At 46.1% G+C, this 19,170-nt stretch overlaps 1 protein-coding gene across 2 annotated transcripts in view; it reads right to left on the bottom strand.

Annotated features, from left to right (window-relative positions):
- gabrg2 (gamma-aminobutyric acid type A receptor subunit gamma2) overlaps positions 1-19,170 on the bottom strand; it is a 42,679-nt gene that overhangs the window by 8,834 nt on the left and 14,675 nt on the right. For both annotated transcript variants that reach the window (XM_048995427.1, XM_048995428.1), the window contains exons 4-8: positions 17,104-17,324; positions 16,438-16,520; positions 14,738-14,875; positions 4,347-4,499; positions 2,413-2,618 (exon numbers count right to left, since the gene is read on the bottom strand). In XM_048995427.1, the coding sequence (XP_048851384.1) occupies positions 2,413-2,618; positions 4,347-4,499; positions 14,738-14,875; positions 16,438-16,520; positions 17,104-17,324 (801 nt within the window). The remainder of the gene's footprint in view (positions 1-2,412; positions 2,619-4,346; positions 4,500-14,737; positions 14,876-16,437; positions 16,521-17,103; positions 17,325-19,170) is intronic.

Genomic DNA, 19,170 nt, shown 5'->3' with positions numbered 1-19,170 from the left:
AAAGAAAGAACTGTGAAAACAAACGTCGGAGAGTCACACAGAAGTCCGATAGTGAACTGAAAGCAAGAGGAGAGGGAGATAAAGCACAGGAGAATGCATGTCGGAGTGGACAGCAGGAGGACGCCCAGCGCGTTACGCTTCAAACCCAAGTGTGTGTTTAAAAACATGTAAGATCTAAGTAAGAGCAAAAGCTGGCTGTTAAATGATTTATCCTATAAGTCCTTTCATGCAGGGGTGTTGCTAGGGCTGTTTTAGGGGGGCTGTAGAGCCCACCCCCCCACCAAATAAACATACACTAATCAGTATTCAAAGTGTGTTCCCATTCATTTTCATTGAAATCAGACACCCCTCCCCCCAGTAATGGTTTACCACCCTTTTCATAAATCTCCAACAATGCTTTGTGTAACTGATTTGGTTAAAACTCTGTGCCTACGATCAGAAGGTTGCTAGTTCAAATCCCAGACTTGGCAGAATGATTTCCCCGATGAAACATCAAGGCTATTAAACCCCCCCCCCCAATGTGTCTAAAGACCATCTGATCCAGTTCTTGCAATTGTGCCCGGCTCTGGGTATAAGCATCTGCTAAATAAGCATAGGTTTGTCTCCTCGGGTAAAACTTGTACACTCCAGCCTCTTTTCACTTCATTTTTCACTGCATTAGTCCCTTCTGGAGGCATTTCGCAGGATTTGATGCGACTTCCTTATCTGACCGCATTTTTTTACGGTAAGAGATTCCGGGACTAATTCAGCCACATGTTGGCCCGCTTCTCCGCTGCTGCTGCCGCATCCTTTCTGCACTTGTTGAGGGATTAGCGTAAACCCAGAGCCGCCGCCTTTTTCTTCCCTGCGACACTCGCCATTGTGCCGGAAGGGGAACCCGAACGGTTAAGAGACGAGCCCTTAGTGCCGCGTCGTACTCTGCTGCCTCGTGGCTAAGGTGTAAAAGCCGCCAACCTTCCCTGCATATTTCACAGCGTCTATTTTTAATTTTTCGCGAACTCCATTGAAGGTGGCGGTTTCGCTGCTCATGTTTATTTATGAATCGGCCCGCGGTTTAATTTTTCATTTGACTGAACGTTTCTTCTTACCTTTTCGCCGTCTCACAATTTTCACTTTTCCGCTGCATTTCCATCGCTATTCGTATACCATATTAAAATGTATTATTTAACAAATATAGGCATAACATATGCATAAATACATTTAACCATAATAATGTGAGACACCTGAAGGGTACTGAGACACAGTTATATAATCATGCATTAACAATATACATTTTAGGCATTTCATAGAAAAAAAATGCAATTCCAGTTCATTCCGATGAAAGCAAGAGCATTTCATAATTAACATTTTAACATTTTGATTAGATTGCTTTAAGATATTTTTTTTAATACCAGAACTGTGCAGGTATCCGGCCATCAGCGGCTGCATGTTTTTAGCTAATATAAAAAAAAAGCTGAGATATGCATGTTTCCGGCAGCTCAGAAATGCTGTCGAGAAATGAGCACACTCTTCTGTGAGTTACGGCTTTTTAACCCTCGTTCTCCCTGTTTCGGCGTCACTGGCATTTACATAGCGGGCGGATAAGCTGCACTGCGTTCGCCTGTACAGAGTCCTGTATCTAACTGCACTGAGACACACTGCAGCTTTGAGCGCCCAGGCAAAAAAAAAAAAAAAAAACGGCCCAAATGTTTAACTCAGAGGCTCTGCAGCTCAGTAAAGGGAATAGTGTCAAACGCCGAACTGTCAATCTGTGACAGATTCAGGGTCCCTAATCTCTGCTCGCTACAAAACCCCAATTGAACAGGAGTGACGTTCGTCCTGGAATCTGGCAAAACTGGAGGAGACCCGAAAAGGGATAACTTTACCTCCAAGGCAGCTCGACATTGTATGCGAGATGTACAGAGGTCAGAAGGGCAAGACACAGCTCCACAGTTACGCGACGTTCCTTGAAATTCCGACACTTTGGAAGGCGGGAGAGAACTGGGAGTTCCCTACAGGGGTGCTGATTTGATATACCAAATCCTTCATTAAAAACCCCAAAAGAAGGAGAGCATTTTATTCTCTGTGTGGTATGAGTCTAGTACGATAATAAGCAACATAAACCTACAAACTGCATAAAAAAGGGTTCCATACTGTTTTGTTCAAACAACAACAAAACATAATCTTCCCGTCTTTATTCTAGAAAAGAGAACTTCTCAGTCTCAAGGGCAAGTTTATTTTACATTTTGGTTTATATGTGTCCTGCTAAAAATATTCATAGTATACACAAATATAATCATTACATCAGCATGTTTTGCTTAATAGAGATAGATGATGTAATCTGTACACTTCTGTTAACAGAGACGAATGCCACCATGATGGTACCTCAGCATGCGTTGGTGAGGTAACGAGTGATTTCGGTCGGGTGCTTACCGGGTTCTTCTTCTTCTTGTCCTTTTTTTGGCTCGGCTTCCGGTTGCTCACAAAGTAGTGGAGCGTGCCGTATTCGATGAGGGCCGCGAACACGAAGATGAAGCAGACGGACACGAAGAGGTCCATGGCCGTCACGTAGGACACCTTGGGTAGAGACTTCCTGGCGATGGTGCTCAGAGTCGTCATGGTAAGCACCGTGGTGATACCTACGGGGGGGCAGGGGGGATGCATCGAGGGGCAAAGAGGGAACAAAGTGCGGAGCCTTCTAGGGGTCCATCAGGGACATATATGACAGAGGAGACATGCAGAGTCTTTGGCAGCAACAGAGGCAGGGCTACCAAGGGGAACTGGCAAAACTGAACCCCCCCGGTGTGCCCCCTCCCCTGTTACTCACCAGTTCAAAACATATCATTGGCTAATGATAAGGTTTCCCCTCTGTATATTAATTTTGGCCCCTCTTATGCCCCGCCCACCCAAAAAATTCTAGAGAAGACACGAATGCAACTCAAGATATCGGTTAGAAGTGATCCTCCCGTGAACGAGCGAGTGGCATTATCGATTTCGAAGACACCGTCCCGCTGAATGAGGCCGACCCTGCCAAGGAACGATTACTGGCAGGATGGACCTGACGCCCGAGGAGTTCGACCAGAGAACGGCGGGCGGCAAACGGTTAAATCGCAGATGAATCATCCGCTGGGGCAGGAGGGCGTGAGCTATGATCTCGATTCCAAGGGAGAGAGAGTCGACCAATAGGCTGAGTCTCTCCTCGCCGCCCGTTTGTGTACACTTGAGAGCGGTCCAACAGACATTACTCGGCACCATCTGGCGTGCTGTGTTCTGCACCGTGGGGGACGGGATGACCACAGAAAGTGACAATACACGAGAAGAGGCCCTTAAATAAATTACACGGACTGCACGGACACCAAAGCCAAATCCCTTCTCTTTCTCCGCATGCCATTCATCATGCTGTGTTACAGTACGCAGACCTTGGACCTAAATACAAAAGGAGCGAATGCTAAATTATCTCTATATTTAATCGTCGTAATACCCCACATTCTCAAAAAAAATAAATAAATACTCAAGATTAAAAATATATACATATACACACACACACACACCCATCACAGACTTTTAATCCTTCCAGCTGCCACCAGGCATTCATCTCCCTAACATCTTTTAAATGGAAACAAAGCAAATTTTAATCTTCGTTAATGTCAGCAGTCAGGAAGTGCAACTCTGTTTACTTTTTTAAAGAAAAAAAAAAGATAGTAAATTTTGTTGCTGAGTTTGTAGAATAAAAAAATACATAACAAGCGATGAGACCTTTGGGTTTTATGATACCGTGTGCTGGTTTACGGAGCCATAGTGCCTCACAGGGTGTAACAATGCAGTAACTACCAATAATGTAAAATAGCTTGGCAGCAACATAATACATTTCTCCATTGTTAATGTAATAAAACTTGATAATCAACAAAAAGTTGGTATATTTTTGGTTCAGGGACTGTGTCACGTTATTGGCCGTTATTACATTATTGGCTTTATAGGCTTCTACACAGCTGACAAAACACCACCGAAGGAATTGACAACCTGAGCTCCGATTCCATAAAAGTGGGCAGTTTCCAGAAAGATGCAAAGTCTTTAAAATGACTCATTTTGGTTTTGGCTATACGTGGAGCAAGGCTTAGATAATTATGGCATATCACAGGCTAAAGACGACTACGTATCAGTGAGAGTTAATTCAAGGCTGAATGCATTAAAAGCTATCAGATCTTAGTTTCCAGCTAGAGACCAGCTCCTACTGTGGACGGTCTGGACTTGTTGAAGAAGAAAACAAAAATTAATAAAGTGTTACTGACTTCCAATGGGCTCCATACGGTTTTGCCTGCGTTTGGGTCGTCAGTGAAGGATGTGTTGGCCTGGCAGATGGCTTTTACCTAAGGAGGTCCTTGCAGGCACGGCGTCCTTGTTAATCCAGAAGGACACCCAGGACAGGACGACGATGAGGGTGCAGGGGATGTAGGTCTGAATGGTGAAGTAGCCCATCCGTCTGCTCAGCTCGAAGAAGACAGTCAGGACCACGTAGTCACCTGAAGGAGGGAACGAGGAGAGAACATGAGAAGGAGAGGTTCTCGAAAGAAAAAAAAACACACACACACACACTCTGTCAAATAGCTACAGGTCATCTCGTACATTTGGAAGTTTGACTTGTGACTAACAGGTCAAGGGGACCGATGAAGTGTAACACAGGAGACTTACATCGAGGTAGGGCAAGTTTCACTTTTAGTACAACAGATAAACTTTAGAATACGTAAAAGAGAAAAATGCAGGACTTAACCTGAGACACTAATCAAAGGCTCAGGAGAACAGGTGGGTTTTCAGTTTGGAATTAAAAATGGCTACAGCTGGGCCACATGTAACATCTTTGGGGAGTTTGTTCCAGTTTTGGGTAACATAGTAGCTCAATTCTGCCTCACCGTGTTTGGATTTATGTCTAGGTACTACTAGCCGACCCATCCCTAGTGATCTAAGAGGCCAGTCGGGTTTGAACTCTCAGAAAAGTATTTTGGTCCAGAGCCATTAAGTGATTTGTGTATAAAAAAAAAAATAAAAAAAAATAGTAGGACTGAATTTGAAAAGAAACCATTGTTGGGTGGTATGGCATAGTCTTACAGCGAGGAACCACAGCAGGGTACCAAAGAAGTGAACCATGGCTGGGTGGTATGGCATAGTCTTACAGCGAGGAACCACAGCAGGGTACCAAAGAACTGAACCATGGCTGGGTGGTATGGCATAGTCTCACAGCGAGGAACCACAGCAGGGTACCAAAGAAGGGAACCACGGCTGGGTGGTATGGCATGGTCTCACAGCGAGGAACCACAGCAGGGTACCAAAGAAGGGAACCACGGCTGGGTGGTATGGCAAGGTCTCACGGCAAGGAACCACAGCAGGGTATCAAAGAAGGGAACCACGGCTGGGCGATATGGCAAGGTCTCAAAGTGAGGAACCTCGGCAGGGTACCAAAGAAGGGAACCACGGCTGGGTGGTATGGCATAGTCTCACAGCGAGGAACCACAGCAGGGTACCAAAGAAGGGAACCACGGCTGGGTGGTATGGCAAGGTCTCACGGCAAGGAACCACAGCAGGGTACCAAAGAAGGGAACCACGGCTGGGCGGTATGGCAAGGTCTCACGGCAAGGAACCACAGCAGGGTACCAAGGAAGGGAACCACGGCTGGGTGGTTTGGCATGGCCTCACAGCGAGGAACCACAGCAGGGTACCAAAGAAGAGAACCACGGCTGGGCGGTATGGCAAGGTCTCACGGCAAGGAACCACAGCAGGGTACCAAGGAAGGGAACCACGGCTCGGTGGTTTGGCATGGCCTCACAGCGAGGAACCACAGCAGGGTACCAAAGAAGAGAACCACGGCTAGGTGGTATGGCAAGGTCTCACGGCAAGGAACCTCAGCAGGGTACCAAAGAAGAGAACCACGGCTGGGTGGTATGGCAAGGTCTCAAAGTGAGGAACCTCGGCAGGGTACCAAGGAAGTGAACTATGGCTGGGTGCAACAGCAAGGTCTCACAACAGGGTACCAAGGAATTGTACCATGGCATATGTTACAGCGTGGATTAATTCCAGGGAACTATTGTGGGGTGTCACGGAAGACTCCCTGCTGATTTGAATCCGGCAATCTTTCAGGACTGCCTGAACAGCCGGCAACCCGCAGCTGCATTCTTAGAACACTAACGGTCTTAATCCCATGGGGGAGGACAGCTCAGCTGCTTTCTGGTTCAGCTACCATACACACGTATACGGGCCAGTGTCAGTAACCCAGACCCTCCCCCACCAAACACACCTGCAGTGCGGTGATGCACGTGTTGCCCCCCCCTGCTTTGTAATGGCCGAAACGTGAGGAATGTCCACAAGGGTCTTTGTAGGAACATTTGTCCTTATTACTGCAGCATTAACAGAGATCCCGCGTGACGGGAAGCTCCTGGCAGAGAAGAAGCTGCAGGTTAATACACTTATTAGACTTAGCCAGCGATGCTGCCGTCACGTCACATTAAACTGCACTATTAATAACGCCGGGCTCTGCCGCGAGGTCTGCCGCCTTTCCACAGACGCCGCTTGTTCAGTGGGTGACAGTTTGTGTGTAATGGCTCGAACCCAAACTGTGGAGTACCCTCCACCCCCCCGCACCACCACTTAAGACATACATTGTTATCTAGTTCGGAATGAATTTGAAGGTCCCTTTAATTTGTAGGGAATTTAATTCCACTTCAAAAAGAAAGTCACCATGGGTGGACTGCACAGGATAAAGACGCTTTATTGATCCCCGTGGCAGAATTGTCTTTTTTCCCTACCATACAAGACATATATACAGGGGCAGCCAGCACACAACTTCCCTGGAGCTGGGCGGCGATTAGGGTCTTGGTCAGGGACCCAAAAGCATCATCAGTCTGCTGACTCTGGGATTCAGACAAGCAATCTTTTGCTCACAAGCGCAACGTCCCTACGCTTTTCAGCCACACACCTCAAATTCTCACAGGGTGACGACTGAAGGACAACCAGGATATGAAATGACGCTTATTTCGGCAGGTATATGTGTCGACTATGCATGAGATCACTGATCACTGATTTTAGAAGAGTCTAGGCTGGATCTGTGTGGTACACCTAAACCACAACAGTTCAGGTCAATAATGTGCTTGTGAGATCACAATAGCTAACCGAAATGGAATACTCTGTTAGGATAGAATAGTCTAAATCAGTTTTTCGCAATCGGGTCCTCGGGGCCCCACAGATAGCGGTCAGAGAGAGCAAAAATATGGGCCGATTGTAGGTCCCTGAGGATTGGATTGGGAAATACTGGTCTAAATATCGATCACAAAAGTCTCCTCTCTAATAGTTCTTTTTTTGATCGTTTTGCTTTTTGCTGCCGCTGTGAGCCTTGGGGACGTTTATTTAATCAAATAGGGCTTTACGACAATTTTAAATCATCCTTGGCGTTGCCAACGGAACAGCTGTTTGAGTGTGTATTTACTTCGCACAGTAATTAAATGATACGAGGATCACGTTACTGCCAGGAGTTATGCGAGAACTCTCAGTCCTTATAAGGCAAAATAGAAAAAAAAGAATTAGGGAAAATCATGAGTAAAGTAATCGCAGAAATATTCCGTTCCCTGCAGGCACATCAAAAATAAAAACCCAACCCGCTGTAATCTGGTCTTTTTACTAAAGAACTTGTGTTTCATGTTCTGGGACAGAGATTGACGAAACCACGTCATTAAAAAGACTTTAGCAAATATCGTCTTCTCGTTCCCGTCTGAGCTGCTCTCTAGTGACGGCTGTGCACTGAGAATCTAAGGATTTAAAAAAACAACATTCTGATGTAGGTCACTGGATAGTGATGAATGCCGAGCTGCTATTTCAGGTAGAATGCACAGGCTGTAGGAAAATTCCCCTGGGATAAAGCTCTGACGGTATGTTGCAGCCCTGATGCAGCGGCAGGGGGCCCGAGAATCGTGGGTTTGGCCTGACGTCCGGTGACCCCTCACCCCTGCTGACAGGCTGTCATTAGCCAGCCGTGTCTTGTCAGCTGAAGGTCCCGGTTGCGTAATTGCGTCGCCATGGAAACAAGTCCAGTTTCCACCACAGTCTAGCTTGCCTGTTGTATTTTTTTTTAACCTTACCTCAAGACCAATACCTCTCCCTCGCTCGACATAATTAATTGTATATGTAACAGGAAGTTTGACGTTGCTTCCCTGCGTACAGCCTGGATCCGGTTCTGGTACTGATGTGACGTTCCGCACGTGTGATGCATTTGGTTTTGTCTCCGTTGGACTCAGTTTAGAGGGGATAGCTGTCTCTGGGCATTCTGAAAATTAGGTTAGTCCTTCTAAAACGGTGAGTGTGTGTTTATTCATGCCATGAAAGATACAGCTCCTACTGGGCTTATGTAACAGGGCACGGCTACATTATCACCACGTGTGATGATGTCAAATATATATTTTGTACAATGACAAGGCAATCGCACACAGACACACGAATGGTAAATATATAGATATCTCTTCCCTTCGATTGAGTCTAAATGGTTTAGCGTAGTGTAATCTTCGCGGAACAATCGGAATGCTGATGGAATGCTAATCCTAATCCCGGACGTGTTCGGAAAGATCTGCATTTCAAAAGGCCGGTTATAATTAGCAAAGATGTGCAGAGGATTCGGTGCAGCAGGGATGCCGCACTGCGCCGTCTGCGGGTGCTACAGTGGCTGACACGCATGCACATGCATGCATGCACACTCGGCTGGCTCAGAGGCTCCTGAAATCTTTCCGCTGCACTCTGCTCCACCCTCCAGCCTCTCTGTCTCTACAGCGATGATCTACACAGCTCTCCGGATCTCTCGAGGGAGAGGATGGTGTTTGCTGAGCTCACGCTGATTTGGATCTTCGTCACATTAACTGCAAATTAACATGTGAGCGTTATCTGAGTAATGGTCTTCTTGCAGGCATCAAGTGAGTATAAGCTGGGTCTAGCCTTGTCCTACAGTGTCAGCCCACAGGCAGAGGATTCCATAGAACTTGTAAATGAGTTACCTCTGGCTGAATTACCATGATTTTACTAGTTCAGTCCAACTACCTGCTACCGCTCTTAGACTCGGCACTTGACTGGTAATGTTTTGAAACTACTGCTTAGGTTCCGCTCTTGTACTTTATAGGATCGGCAGAATGGGGCCAATCAAGACAGGCAATTGAATCAGAAGTAGCTTCTCTTTCAAACTGCCACCATATTTCACAGTGTGTAGACTCCCAATGGCCACTTAACACAATGCACTCCTGTCCGTGACTTGGGGGGCGGGGGAGGGGAGGGGGGGGCAGCTAGACCTTTACACATAAGAGGAACTCATTCTTCTGACTTGCATTAGCATTTCATTTATTAAGCAGACATTTTTTTAAAGCAACATGCATTTTTTTTGTGAATGCAGGAGCAGCTAAGGGTAAAAGGCCTTCCTCAAGGAACCAATGGTGAAATCACTCTGCCAGCTCTGGGATCTGATTGGCTATTAGACCAATGACGTGCACAGGCCCCTCCACAAATAGCTACATCTGAAGCTGCACAAATGGCGACGATAAACAGACTCCTTTTCTTTATAAGGCTGCCGCTAACGTCCCAAACATCCACGACAACGAATCCGAGTGCTAAATTATGCGCCGTTTATTGTCCCGGTGGACCCATCTCAGCACAGCGCTGATGTTACAGGGAGCTCCCTCTGCCTCGCATCCCGGGCACCCGCCTCCCATAAGAGGAGCAGCCTGATCTCCGGCGAAGCCTTGGGAACCTTCTTGTGTGCATGCCATGCTCAATGGGGGGAGGAAACGCGCAGGCCATTTCCCAACGCTGTAGTTTCACCCCAGCATATCAGAGACCTCGGTGATTGTGTCCTAATTGCTGACTTGTTACACGGGGTAATAGTGTGTGGCAAGAATACCATAAAATTAGCCGCTACCATATTAAAAAATTCCTGTCAGTGACTCCCAACCTAAGTTGTTGACAAGGGAAGCTGGGAAGTGTATAGACTGAGGATGGCTTCTTATTATAGCTGTTCCATATTAATAAATAATAACGGGGCACTTCATTTGCATAGCGAGAGCTATGCTTCTCCGCTGGCGTGCCGTGCCTGATCCGAAAAGGCACTGCAATTCGCTCTCCCTGTATTCAGCTTCAGGGGCTGTTTTTATGTTTTACTGAGGCTCTCTCGTGCTTTATATAGCAAGGGACAAGGTAAAAAAAAAAACCACAGGAGAATGGGGTTTTTTGTGTCTTCCCCACAACTTAAAATACTGCCCCTGTGTAGGCAGAGCTCCAGCGTTTGCTTCTCTCATGCAACAGCGGCTCTGAATCTTTGGGCTCTATCTGAGTCATAGTTTATTTGGCTCATGCTCCCGGGAGACTTTGGATTCATGCAAGTTTGGGGATGTTCTAGCGCCCACTGGACGTCTCCCTCTCCTGCCTTCCTCTTCCACAATGCGTCGCGTATGAACACGTTTTTTAATATCCCTATATGCAATTCATTTGTGTATCGACGTATCCACTGAAACGGAGAGTGCGCCGGATATTTATGCCAGCTATGCAAAAAGCGTTGGAGGGTGGAGAGAGAACGCAGGGATTAAATCCGCTGCAGAGGAGACGCACACTTAAGATCTGTAAGAACGGGGATGCCAGTGGTTGGATGCGTCATTCGGCATTCCATGAATAAGCCCTGAATGGAACACAGTCTGAGTGTTCGCACACGCTCAGTGCGCCGCTCTGCTTGTTAGTCACGGCGGCTCCAGATTCGTCCTGCCGAACATCTGACCTGTAAACTGTGGGCATCTGTAATCTGAGAGGGGAGGGATGCTGATGGATCCTTAGGCTGCAGTCCCTGTAGCTGAATCACACAGATCGATGAACACAGACAATGGGGCGGCTGAAGCACGTCGGAGTCTACAAGGTCATTATGCGAATAGCTTGCACTAAAATAAATTTGCCATTACGTTCGGCGTCAAAATTGAAAGTGGTTAACAGAACCAAAGGAAGGGGGCAGCAGATGGCCAAAGCCGGTGATCCGTTTCCATTTCCTGGAGCCCCCCCTTGGCCCTGTTTAACAGCGCATTTTAAACTCATTTGTCCGAGCGGTTAGTTCTGATATCCTGCAACAAAATCCGGAAGGTGCTTTCTGACTATACTACTTAGTAAATAAATATCTGCTAATTGCTCACTGCCACCATACCGCTATTGGAACCTGTCTTCAGTAAATGTTGGCCTCTCTGGATTATTTGGTCTGCCTTGACAGTGAAGCAATGAGATTTTCAACCCCAGTTCACACCAAAGGCAACTCTAAGATTTTTTTAAGATGGGAGGTACAGGGGGGATCAACCTTATCATCAACCAATGATATGTTTTGAATTGGTGAGTGACACGGCGGGGGGGCGGCATGGTGGTGCAGTGATTAGCACTGTTGCCTCACACCTCTGGGACCCGGGTTCGAGTCTCCGCCTGGGTCACATGTGTGTGGAGTTTGCATGTTCTCCCCATGTCGTCGTGGGGTTTCCTCCGGGTACTCCGGTTTCCCCCCACAGTCCAAAGACATGCTGAGGCTAATTGGAGTTGCTAAATTGCCCGTAGGTGTGCATGTGTGAGTGAATGGTGTGTGAGTGTGCCCTGCGATGGGCTGGCCCCCCATCCTGGGTTGTTCCCTGCCTCGTGCCCATTGCTTCCGGGATAGGCTCCGGACCCCCCGCGACCCAGTAGGATAAGCAGTTTGGAAAATGGATGGATGGATGGATGGATGGATGGAGTGACACGGGAGGGGGCACTCCAGGAACCAATCAACTGTATACGTCCCTTGCCTAGATACATCACTCTATCCCCAAAGAGATTAACGGTGCAATAATCCCATATGGAATCAAGGGCCCCGTGAGAAAAATGTTTATTTTGAACAATATCTGTCCTCACTGTGGATCATTTGCAGAGGTGGAGAGTTGAGGTCGAGAAAGTAAAAATCCAGACCAAGATTTGGTTTCAACCAAACAGTTGTGTATGAAGAGTTACAATCACATTGTACTGAACCCATTGGTTGAAACAAATGAATACCAGGAGGGTGAGCTGGACTGCGCCCTGCTGGGGTCTTGGTCGCAAATGGGTCCTGAGACTCAATAGCGAGAGAGAGAGAGAGAGAGAGGGAGGCGAGCAAGGAGAACACTAATGGCATAAGAATCTCGGCCTCCGACCAGGACTGAGAATAGCGGGAGAACAGGTGAGACTGAAATACACCCAGACAAAACCTTGTTACATTTCAAGCCATCAAAAAGCACAGCATGATCAAAAGAGACACACACTCACAGAAGAGGAGAATTACTTTACAAAATACAAAAAAAGCTATCTATTATCCCAGCCACTGAGTAACATTTGCTCTAAATCTGCATGGATTCCTCAGCTCTGGGTTACAAATCCTTGTCTTTCCCAACAATCAAGTGAGAGATATATGCAAGTGCAATCTAATGAATTACAAAGTGTGACCAGAACATCTCTACAGAAGAACAGGGAGAAAAAAAAATGCGCTAAGTTTAAACACCACATGGGAAATTGTAGCTTAACGTACGTTATGGGTGTGAGTTCAGGAAAGTAAGCGTCGTGTTTTAGGTTGCAAGAAAAACAGTTAAATTATACCAAGGGGGGGGGGGGGGACAGACAGTGTCACTCTCTGATCGCATTTTCACTATTCTGATGTTTCTTTGGACGACACATGTTAAGCGCACGTTCACACCCTCAGCTCCCATGCAGATCCTGGGCACTAACAAGAAACCAGGCATGGTTAAGATGAAAATTTCATACTATAATAAAAAAAAAAAAAAAAAAAAAAAAAAAGATCGGTCGTAAAATATTAACGATTTATTATTATTTTTTTTTGCCCTATTGTCCTTATTATCGCAATCTTGTTCGGAAGGTATGGAAGAAACCGGGTCCATGACACAGCGCAGTGACCTGTTCAGGCATCATGTTTGCGTGACTCTCTGTAGGAGCAGCTCATTTCTGTATTGACATAGCCACTGAAACAGAGAGTGCGCCGAATATTTATGCCAGCAATGCAAAAAGGGTTGGAGGGTGGTGCGCAAAAAAGGGATTTAAACCCACTGCAGAGAAGCTAAGTGTATACAGCACTCTTACACTTTATGTGCTGAATTCAAATATCTAATCGGAATTTCTCTATCATGCAAGGATTTTGAGTGATATACAGTTGAACGTAATGCTATATATATGTATAGGATATGTGCATGGTGGAAGTGATTTATATTAAAGGCAGAAGTGTATGGTTTTCTGCTGTACTGGGTCTCAGGAACATCCCTCTTAAGGGTCCAGCGAAATTCACCAAGCACACTGGGACTCAACCCACCTGGATATTTTTTTTGCGACATCAGAGAGAGCAGAACCCTGTCTCAATATGTCCAAATGTGTCACAGCCTGTAAACCCAGACAAAACAGACTTAGTGTATTGTCAACTCTTCCACACCGAAGGTTAGGGGCACAGGGGCACAGCCCCCCCCCCCCACCCATCTGGGAGATCACTGGGAGATCACTGGGAGATCACTGGGAGATATCACGTGAGAGGATGCCGTAAACATGCTTGACATCTGCTGGCCTTCGTGTGTCGTCTGTGGCTTTCGTAAAATCCCTAAAGTGTCCCGAAAGAAATCCCATTCCGATTCTTATGCCGACCTCGCCACATATCGAAACCATCATGGGGAAAGTTGCGATGCAGAAGGGTCGAGTGTACTTTGCATCCTTCTGTAAAGTCTTAAAAATGTTCAGAAAAATAAAATACACTTTTCCAGAAACTTTAATATACCCATATAATCTTAATTATATACTATCCATATAGCATATAATACATATACTATCAATATAGCCTAATGATGTCACTCAAAAACCACGAGTGAGAGCAAAAATAATAGCATAGAATGCACATAAATAGCACATAAAATGCACCCCTTACATGTTCTGTGACAAACTCTTTGTTGGCCAGTATAATCACCCAAGCTAGCAGCTAAAAGACCGACAAATAAAAATATCTCTTTAAAATGCTTCATACTTGCTGTTATGGTGGGACCACAAGAGTGCTTATCATATTTACGATAATGGAAAATCATAGCGCGCGTTTCTAGAACGTCTTTAGAGGATATACATCATTTAGCGAGTCTTGCCGTACCTTGACCGATTAAACAGAATGATTTATAGCACGCCCTTTGAGTTTGAGGCTAGGTTTCATTTTCGGAGACATTTTCATCGTCATTCGCCAAACAAAAAAAAACAAAAAACCAGATGTTGATGAATCTAAATAGGGATGTTTGCCGTCTGGAGGGGGGGGGGGGGGGGGGGGATTGAGGCTGACACACCACTCTGAACAAATTCAGAGGCCACCTCACAAGCTAGATGCTAAAAAACGCACGTGAATGCTGGAGCCTCCACGACAGGCCATTATGTCTTTCAGGTAATCATTTAGCTTAGTTTGACAGTGTATGTGTTAATGACTCTCTAACGTTGTCCAGTGCACCAGCGTGGTGAATTCAATTTTTGCTTATTTATCTATGATGATCGTTCAGTATTAACGGGAATTCCATCCCAGGTTTAATTTTGCTTTGTCTCCTACACTGTCCGGAACAGACCCTGTTAGTGAATAAGCAGCCGAAAGATGGATGGATAGATTGCTTGATGGATGGACGGATGCTAGAGCGAAACGAACCAGGACACAGATAACGTGACAGAAAGCCATCGCAGCCGAAGCAGCCTGTACCTGACACCGTCCTCACGATCTCCGACGTGTTCCTCAGCCCAACGAAAGAGAACTGATACAGCCTCCAGGATCGGATGTCGCCGACCTCCACGGAGCTCCTCTTCCACCTGTAGACTATCTCCTCCTTGGGGTAGCCATCTGGGGGAGGAAGGGAGGAGACACTGGCGACTGGGAGAGCCTGTCCGGTCCAAAGCCTCACCACGAGCAACAGTGTAAACCTCGATGGGTTGGCGCGACGTCACCGGGCGAAACCAGAACGCCGCGAGCCAGCTCAGGAAGGCGGCGGTTTGCCGCATGTTGGCTGCATTGCGATCCTCACTCCAGCTGCGGCCCTTAGGGCACCCAGGGACCAGCACGCGGCGAACAGGTGACGTGTTATGCGGTAAAAACCCCGCAGAAGGCCTGGCTAATGGGCTTTTTAATTGAAGAGCCCATGGGCATGCTGTAATTGGGGAATGATGAGCCTTTAAGTCACGGCTGTTTGGAAAAGTGTCAGGAGGTTCTCAAGAGCCCTCGGTGATGAGGCTCCATCCATCGTTCTGTCGGCTTCCCTTAGGAATGAATTATTGATCTGCATTTTCCTTACTGAAAAATGAGAGCACTCTGCCATGCAGCCATTTAGGAGAGCTGTTTATAAATGCACACACGATCTGCCGCGTCATGCAGCACCTCATGCACTGCATCTAATTCCATTTCAGGCACCAGATAGAGCCAAGTCTTTCATTAGCTTTATAAATACCAGTTGTTATGATACAGGTTTCTTGGGTTGCATGGCAGTTATACTATTACCTCGGGGGGGGGGGGGGGGGGGGGGGTACTTTGCATCCTATCCCTTCAATATGTGCTGGGAGACTTTTCTCCCTACACTGCATGGTGTTACTCCTATACCCCCAAAATCTGCAGTTAGGTAAAGCAGTGACTTGCCAGTGTGTCGCTCGTGAGGACACAGTTGCTCGCAGGGAGCCAATGATTAACTCCCGTAACACTTTTTAGAAATAGGATCAATTACTTTGCTTGCATGTCTACATTGGTGTACAAGGGATTTAACTGTCCAAGACAAAATTTAATTGGCTTGCCAATTGGATAACCCCCCCCCCCCCCCCCCGGATATAATCTTGCATCAACCATATAGCTCAGCAGACTACTGTCTTTGTAGAAGTGACTCTCACCATAAGTAAGGCTGAAGAGCCCTGCTCTAAACTGTGCGTGATTGTGTGTGCCCTGTGACACCCCAACATCCCATTCCGGACGTCCCCGGACTTTCTGCTTACTGGGACAGAATCTCAGCTCCCTATACTGGATAAGTGGTTTGATGATAAATGAACACAATTTCCCATTATTTGAGCTGTTCCCTGTTGTCTCTCTCTGGAGCTTTTAACATTGAAAATTTGGTGTTTGTCCCCTTAACTGTAATACTACATGACGAGTTAGAATACCCTATAACCCATCTGCCCGCCCCTGTCCAAGAAGACAAAGTACAAAAACATTGCGTTCATCTGAAATCAAGCGTGGTCTCTTGATTTCTCTTTGCAGACCTATGTGTGCATTGGCCTGTGGAATAAGGAATGGAAACTGGGCAAGCAGCTCCAGTTAACGTAATGATGGCTTCATCAACGAGGTATAGGGGGTCGTTCTTGGCTTCTGCCGCCGCCCTAACTGTGCTCACATCTGAACGCGGGTGAGCATGAGGCCAGACTTACAGCTTGAAAACTCCAGGGGGCAGGAATGTTCATCCATCGGAAAGTTGTTCAGTTTAAGCTGGCACTCGGCATCGATGGTCAACCTGAACGAAGAAAACAAGGCCGGTTAGAGGCGAGCAGCTGATGTGACCCCCGCCATCCCCCCCATCCCCATCTCCCTGAGATCATCCAGTCAGCCTTGAATCAGCCTGGAGGGGTGGGGGGGCTTCGTGGAGCAATCCAAGCAGCCGTTCGCAGTACATGCGAGGTGAACGTCGCCACCCCTATCCCGTGACACAGAAATATCGCCTCCCATTCATGCATTTTCATTCTGTCATGTCATATTTCTTTCAGCATTATCTGGCCGCAATTAAAAGCTCACAGTCAGGTCTTAGCTGAAAAATAGGAGCATCAATCACGGGCCCCTCGGTAGCCTCGTGAGGAGGACGCTGCATTCCAGGCCGTGTCGGAGTGCCGCTTGTCCGAGATCGCGCACAGTGCTCAGGGGTGACGATGCATCACCATGAGGAGCACCCAACAGCACGTCAACCCATCATGATTCACCAATGATGTCGCACAGAATCCTTCACTGTCATTCGAGGACGAACCACTGTGAATCCATTCCCTTACATAACCTAAATCCCCTCTGTCCCAAGCCCCCCTCTACATGACAAATATCAGCTTTACCTCAAGGTGTAGAGGATCCTGCCATCGTTCCAGATTCTCAGCATGCGGTTGGGTGTAGTGATCCAATGTGCGTCGGCCTTCTTGGAGTTGCGGAAGAAGGTGTCGGGGATCCAGATCTTTCCTACCATGTTGCTGTTGAGTCGCAACACTTTCATCGTGCTGTTGAATTTCAGACGCCTGTCGTACCACGTTTGGGCAAAGAATATATCGATGGTGTACTCCTGTTTGGAAGTGACATTAACAATTAATGGTAGCGTAGGATTTCATGTTGGTCAAAGGCCGCTGGCTCACTGTACCTAAACGTTTGGAGAAGGACATTCAAATTCCAGTTCTTATGATAAAACATCTAGTCACTGGATGAAAACTCCAAACGTCAAATTACAGGAAAGAGAGCCATGGCTAATCTGTATAAGATAAGGTGTCCTTGGTACTCATTACACATTGATGTAAATTTTATGTTATAGCCTACCAAAGAATTCGAACTTGCTGCCTTTGGCCATAACTGAATCACAATTATTCTTTTGCAAAATGATAGCAAATACAAGCTTAATGGATATGTCATTCTTAAAATAAAACATTGCAGAGATAAAGTCCTTTGTTACCAACTAGAAGATGACATTCCATAACCCAGAGAATACGTATGTGTTCTTGATGGAAAAAGAGATTTTTCTGCTAACATTCCATTGCCCCCCCCGATGAATCACTCAGTTGACTTGAAGAACCTTGAATCTTTCTACCCAAGAATATGAGGTCTAAGAGGACAACGAATGGCCTCCCCGAGCTCAGAGAAGACACCTCCTGCAGCTGCTTCTGTCTGGGTCACCATAATATTGCTTGCTATTATTATTAAAAATGTTTCGCTAAGAGACCAACCTTAGAGGTCGTGCTATGAATGCCCACCTAAAACAGCACAATGACAAGCAAAGAAGGGAGGTTGCAGGACATTCCGTTTAGCGTTATTCTGGCTTTCTGCAATCATACTGGGCGTTAGCTTCAAAGTGAAATGCTGGCAAAAAGCTAGGGATTTGGGTGTGAGAGCGAGCAGAGGTATTAACAGTGTACATTGCTGCAGAGCTTAGGCAGACAACGAGCTGCACCCGTGTGTCACGTATGACGTTAAATAAAACACAATATCCGTGGCAATTCAAATCATACTATCTGCTCAATCAAAAACTGAGGAAGACTCCCATCTCATTCATCTACATTCATAAATATTAGCTCTAATAAGCGTAGGGGTGTGGAGGAGCGAATTTCTCTCGCAAAAACACATCTAAAACTTGCTAACTTTCTCATGTGACATCGGGGAAGAACATATAAATGGAGCGAAAGCCAATCGCGGCTCGGGGAAGCTCTGTGTCATTCATCTAGATTGGATATGTGGAATCTCGAGTGCTGCGCCATGCGCCAAGCGCAGGCCCGGCCCTCGCGGATAACAGCTTAGTCGCCGCACGCAAATCGGATCTCGTCCCTTCGCCAATGTAATGAAATATGAAAAAAAGAAACGGTGATGTCATACTCCTATATGGGAAAAAAGAAAATGCTGTGTAGTGCCATAAATACACGGCAACTGAAAAATTTGTTGAAAAATAGCTAAGTAGCTGACCTAAGCAAATGATAAAAGTGCAGTTCCAGTTTTCCCATAAATCTTTGTTGATTAAATAATGTAAGGATATATATATATATATATATATATATATATATATATATATATATATATATATATATATATATATATATATATATATATATATATATATATATATATATAGTGTGCATGTTTTATTTCTGTGCTGGAAAAAACAGCCAAGGGCAATTCTAGAATTTTTAAAGGGTGGGGGGGCGGAGGATGGGGGCACACAAGAGAACCCATAATTCATACAGAAGGGCTAAATTTATCATTAGCCAATGATGTTTTTAATATGTGAGCAATGGGGAGGGGTCACTCCGAGGACCAATCATTGAGTAATGCATTAAAAGACTGGAACCGAATGTCACACTGTACTTTAAAATATTATAATCCCGCAACCTCCCTGTTTCATCGATGGCCCATTGTTTCACGGTTTCCAT

Source organism: Brienomyrus brachyistius, chromosome 24 (genome assembly GCF_023856365.1).
Source record: "Brienomyrus brachyistius isolate T26 chromosome 24, BBRACH_0.4, whole genome shotgun sequence".
Classification (NCBI taxonomy): domain Eukaryota; kingdom Metazoa; phylum Chordata; class Actinopteri; order Osteoglossiformes; family Mormyridae; genus Brienomyrus; species Brienomyrus brachyistius.
Note: the sequence above shows the minus strand (reverse complement) of the source record. Positions and strands in the feature narration are given on the sequence as shown.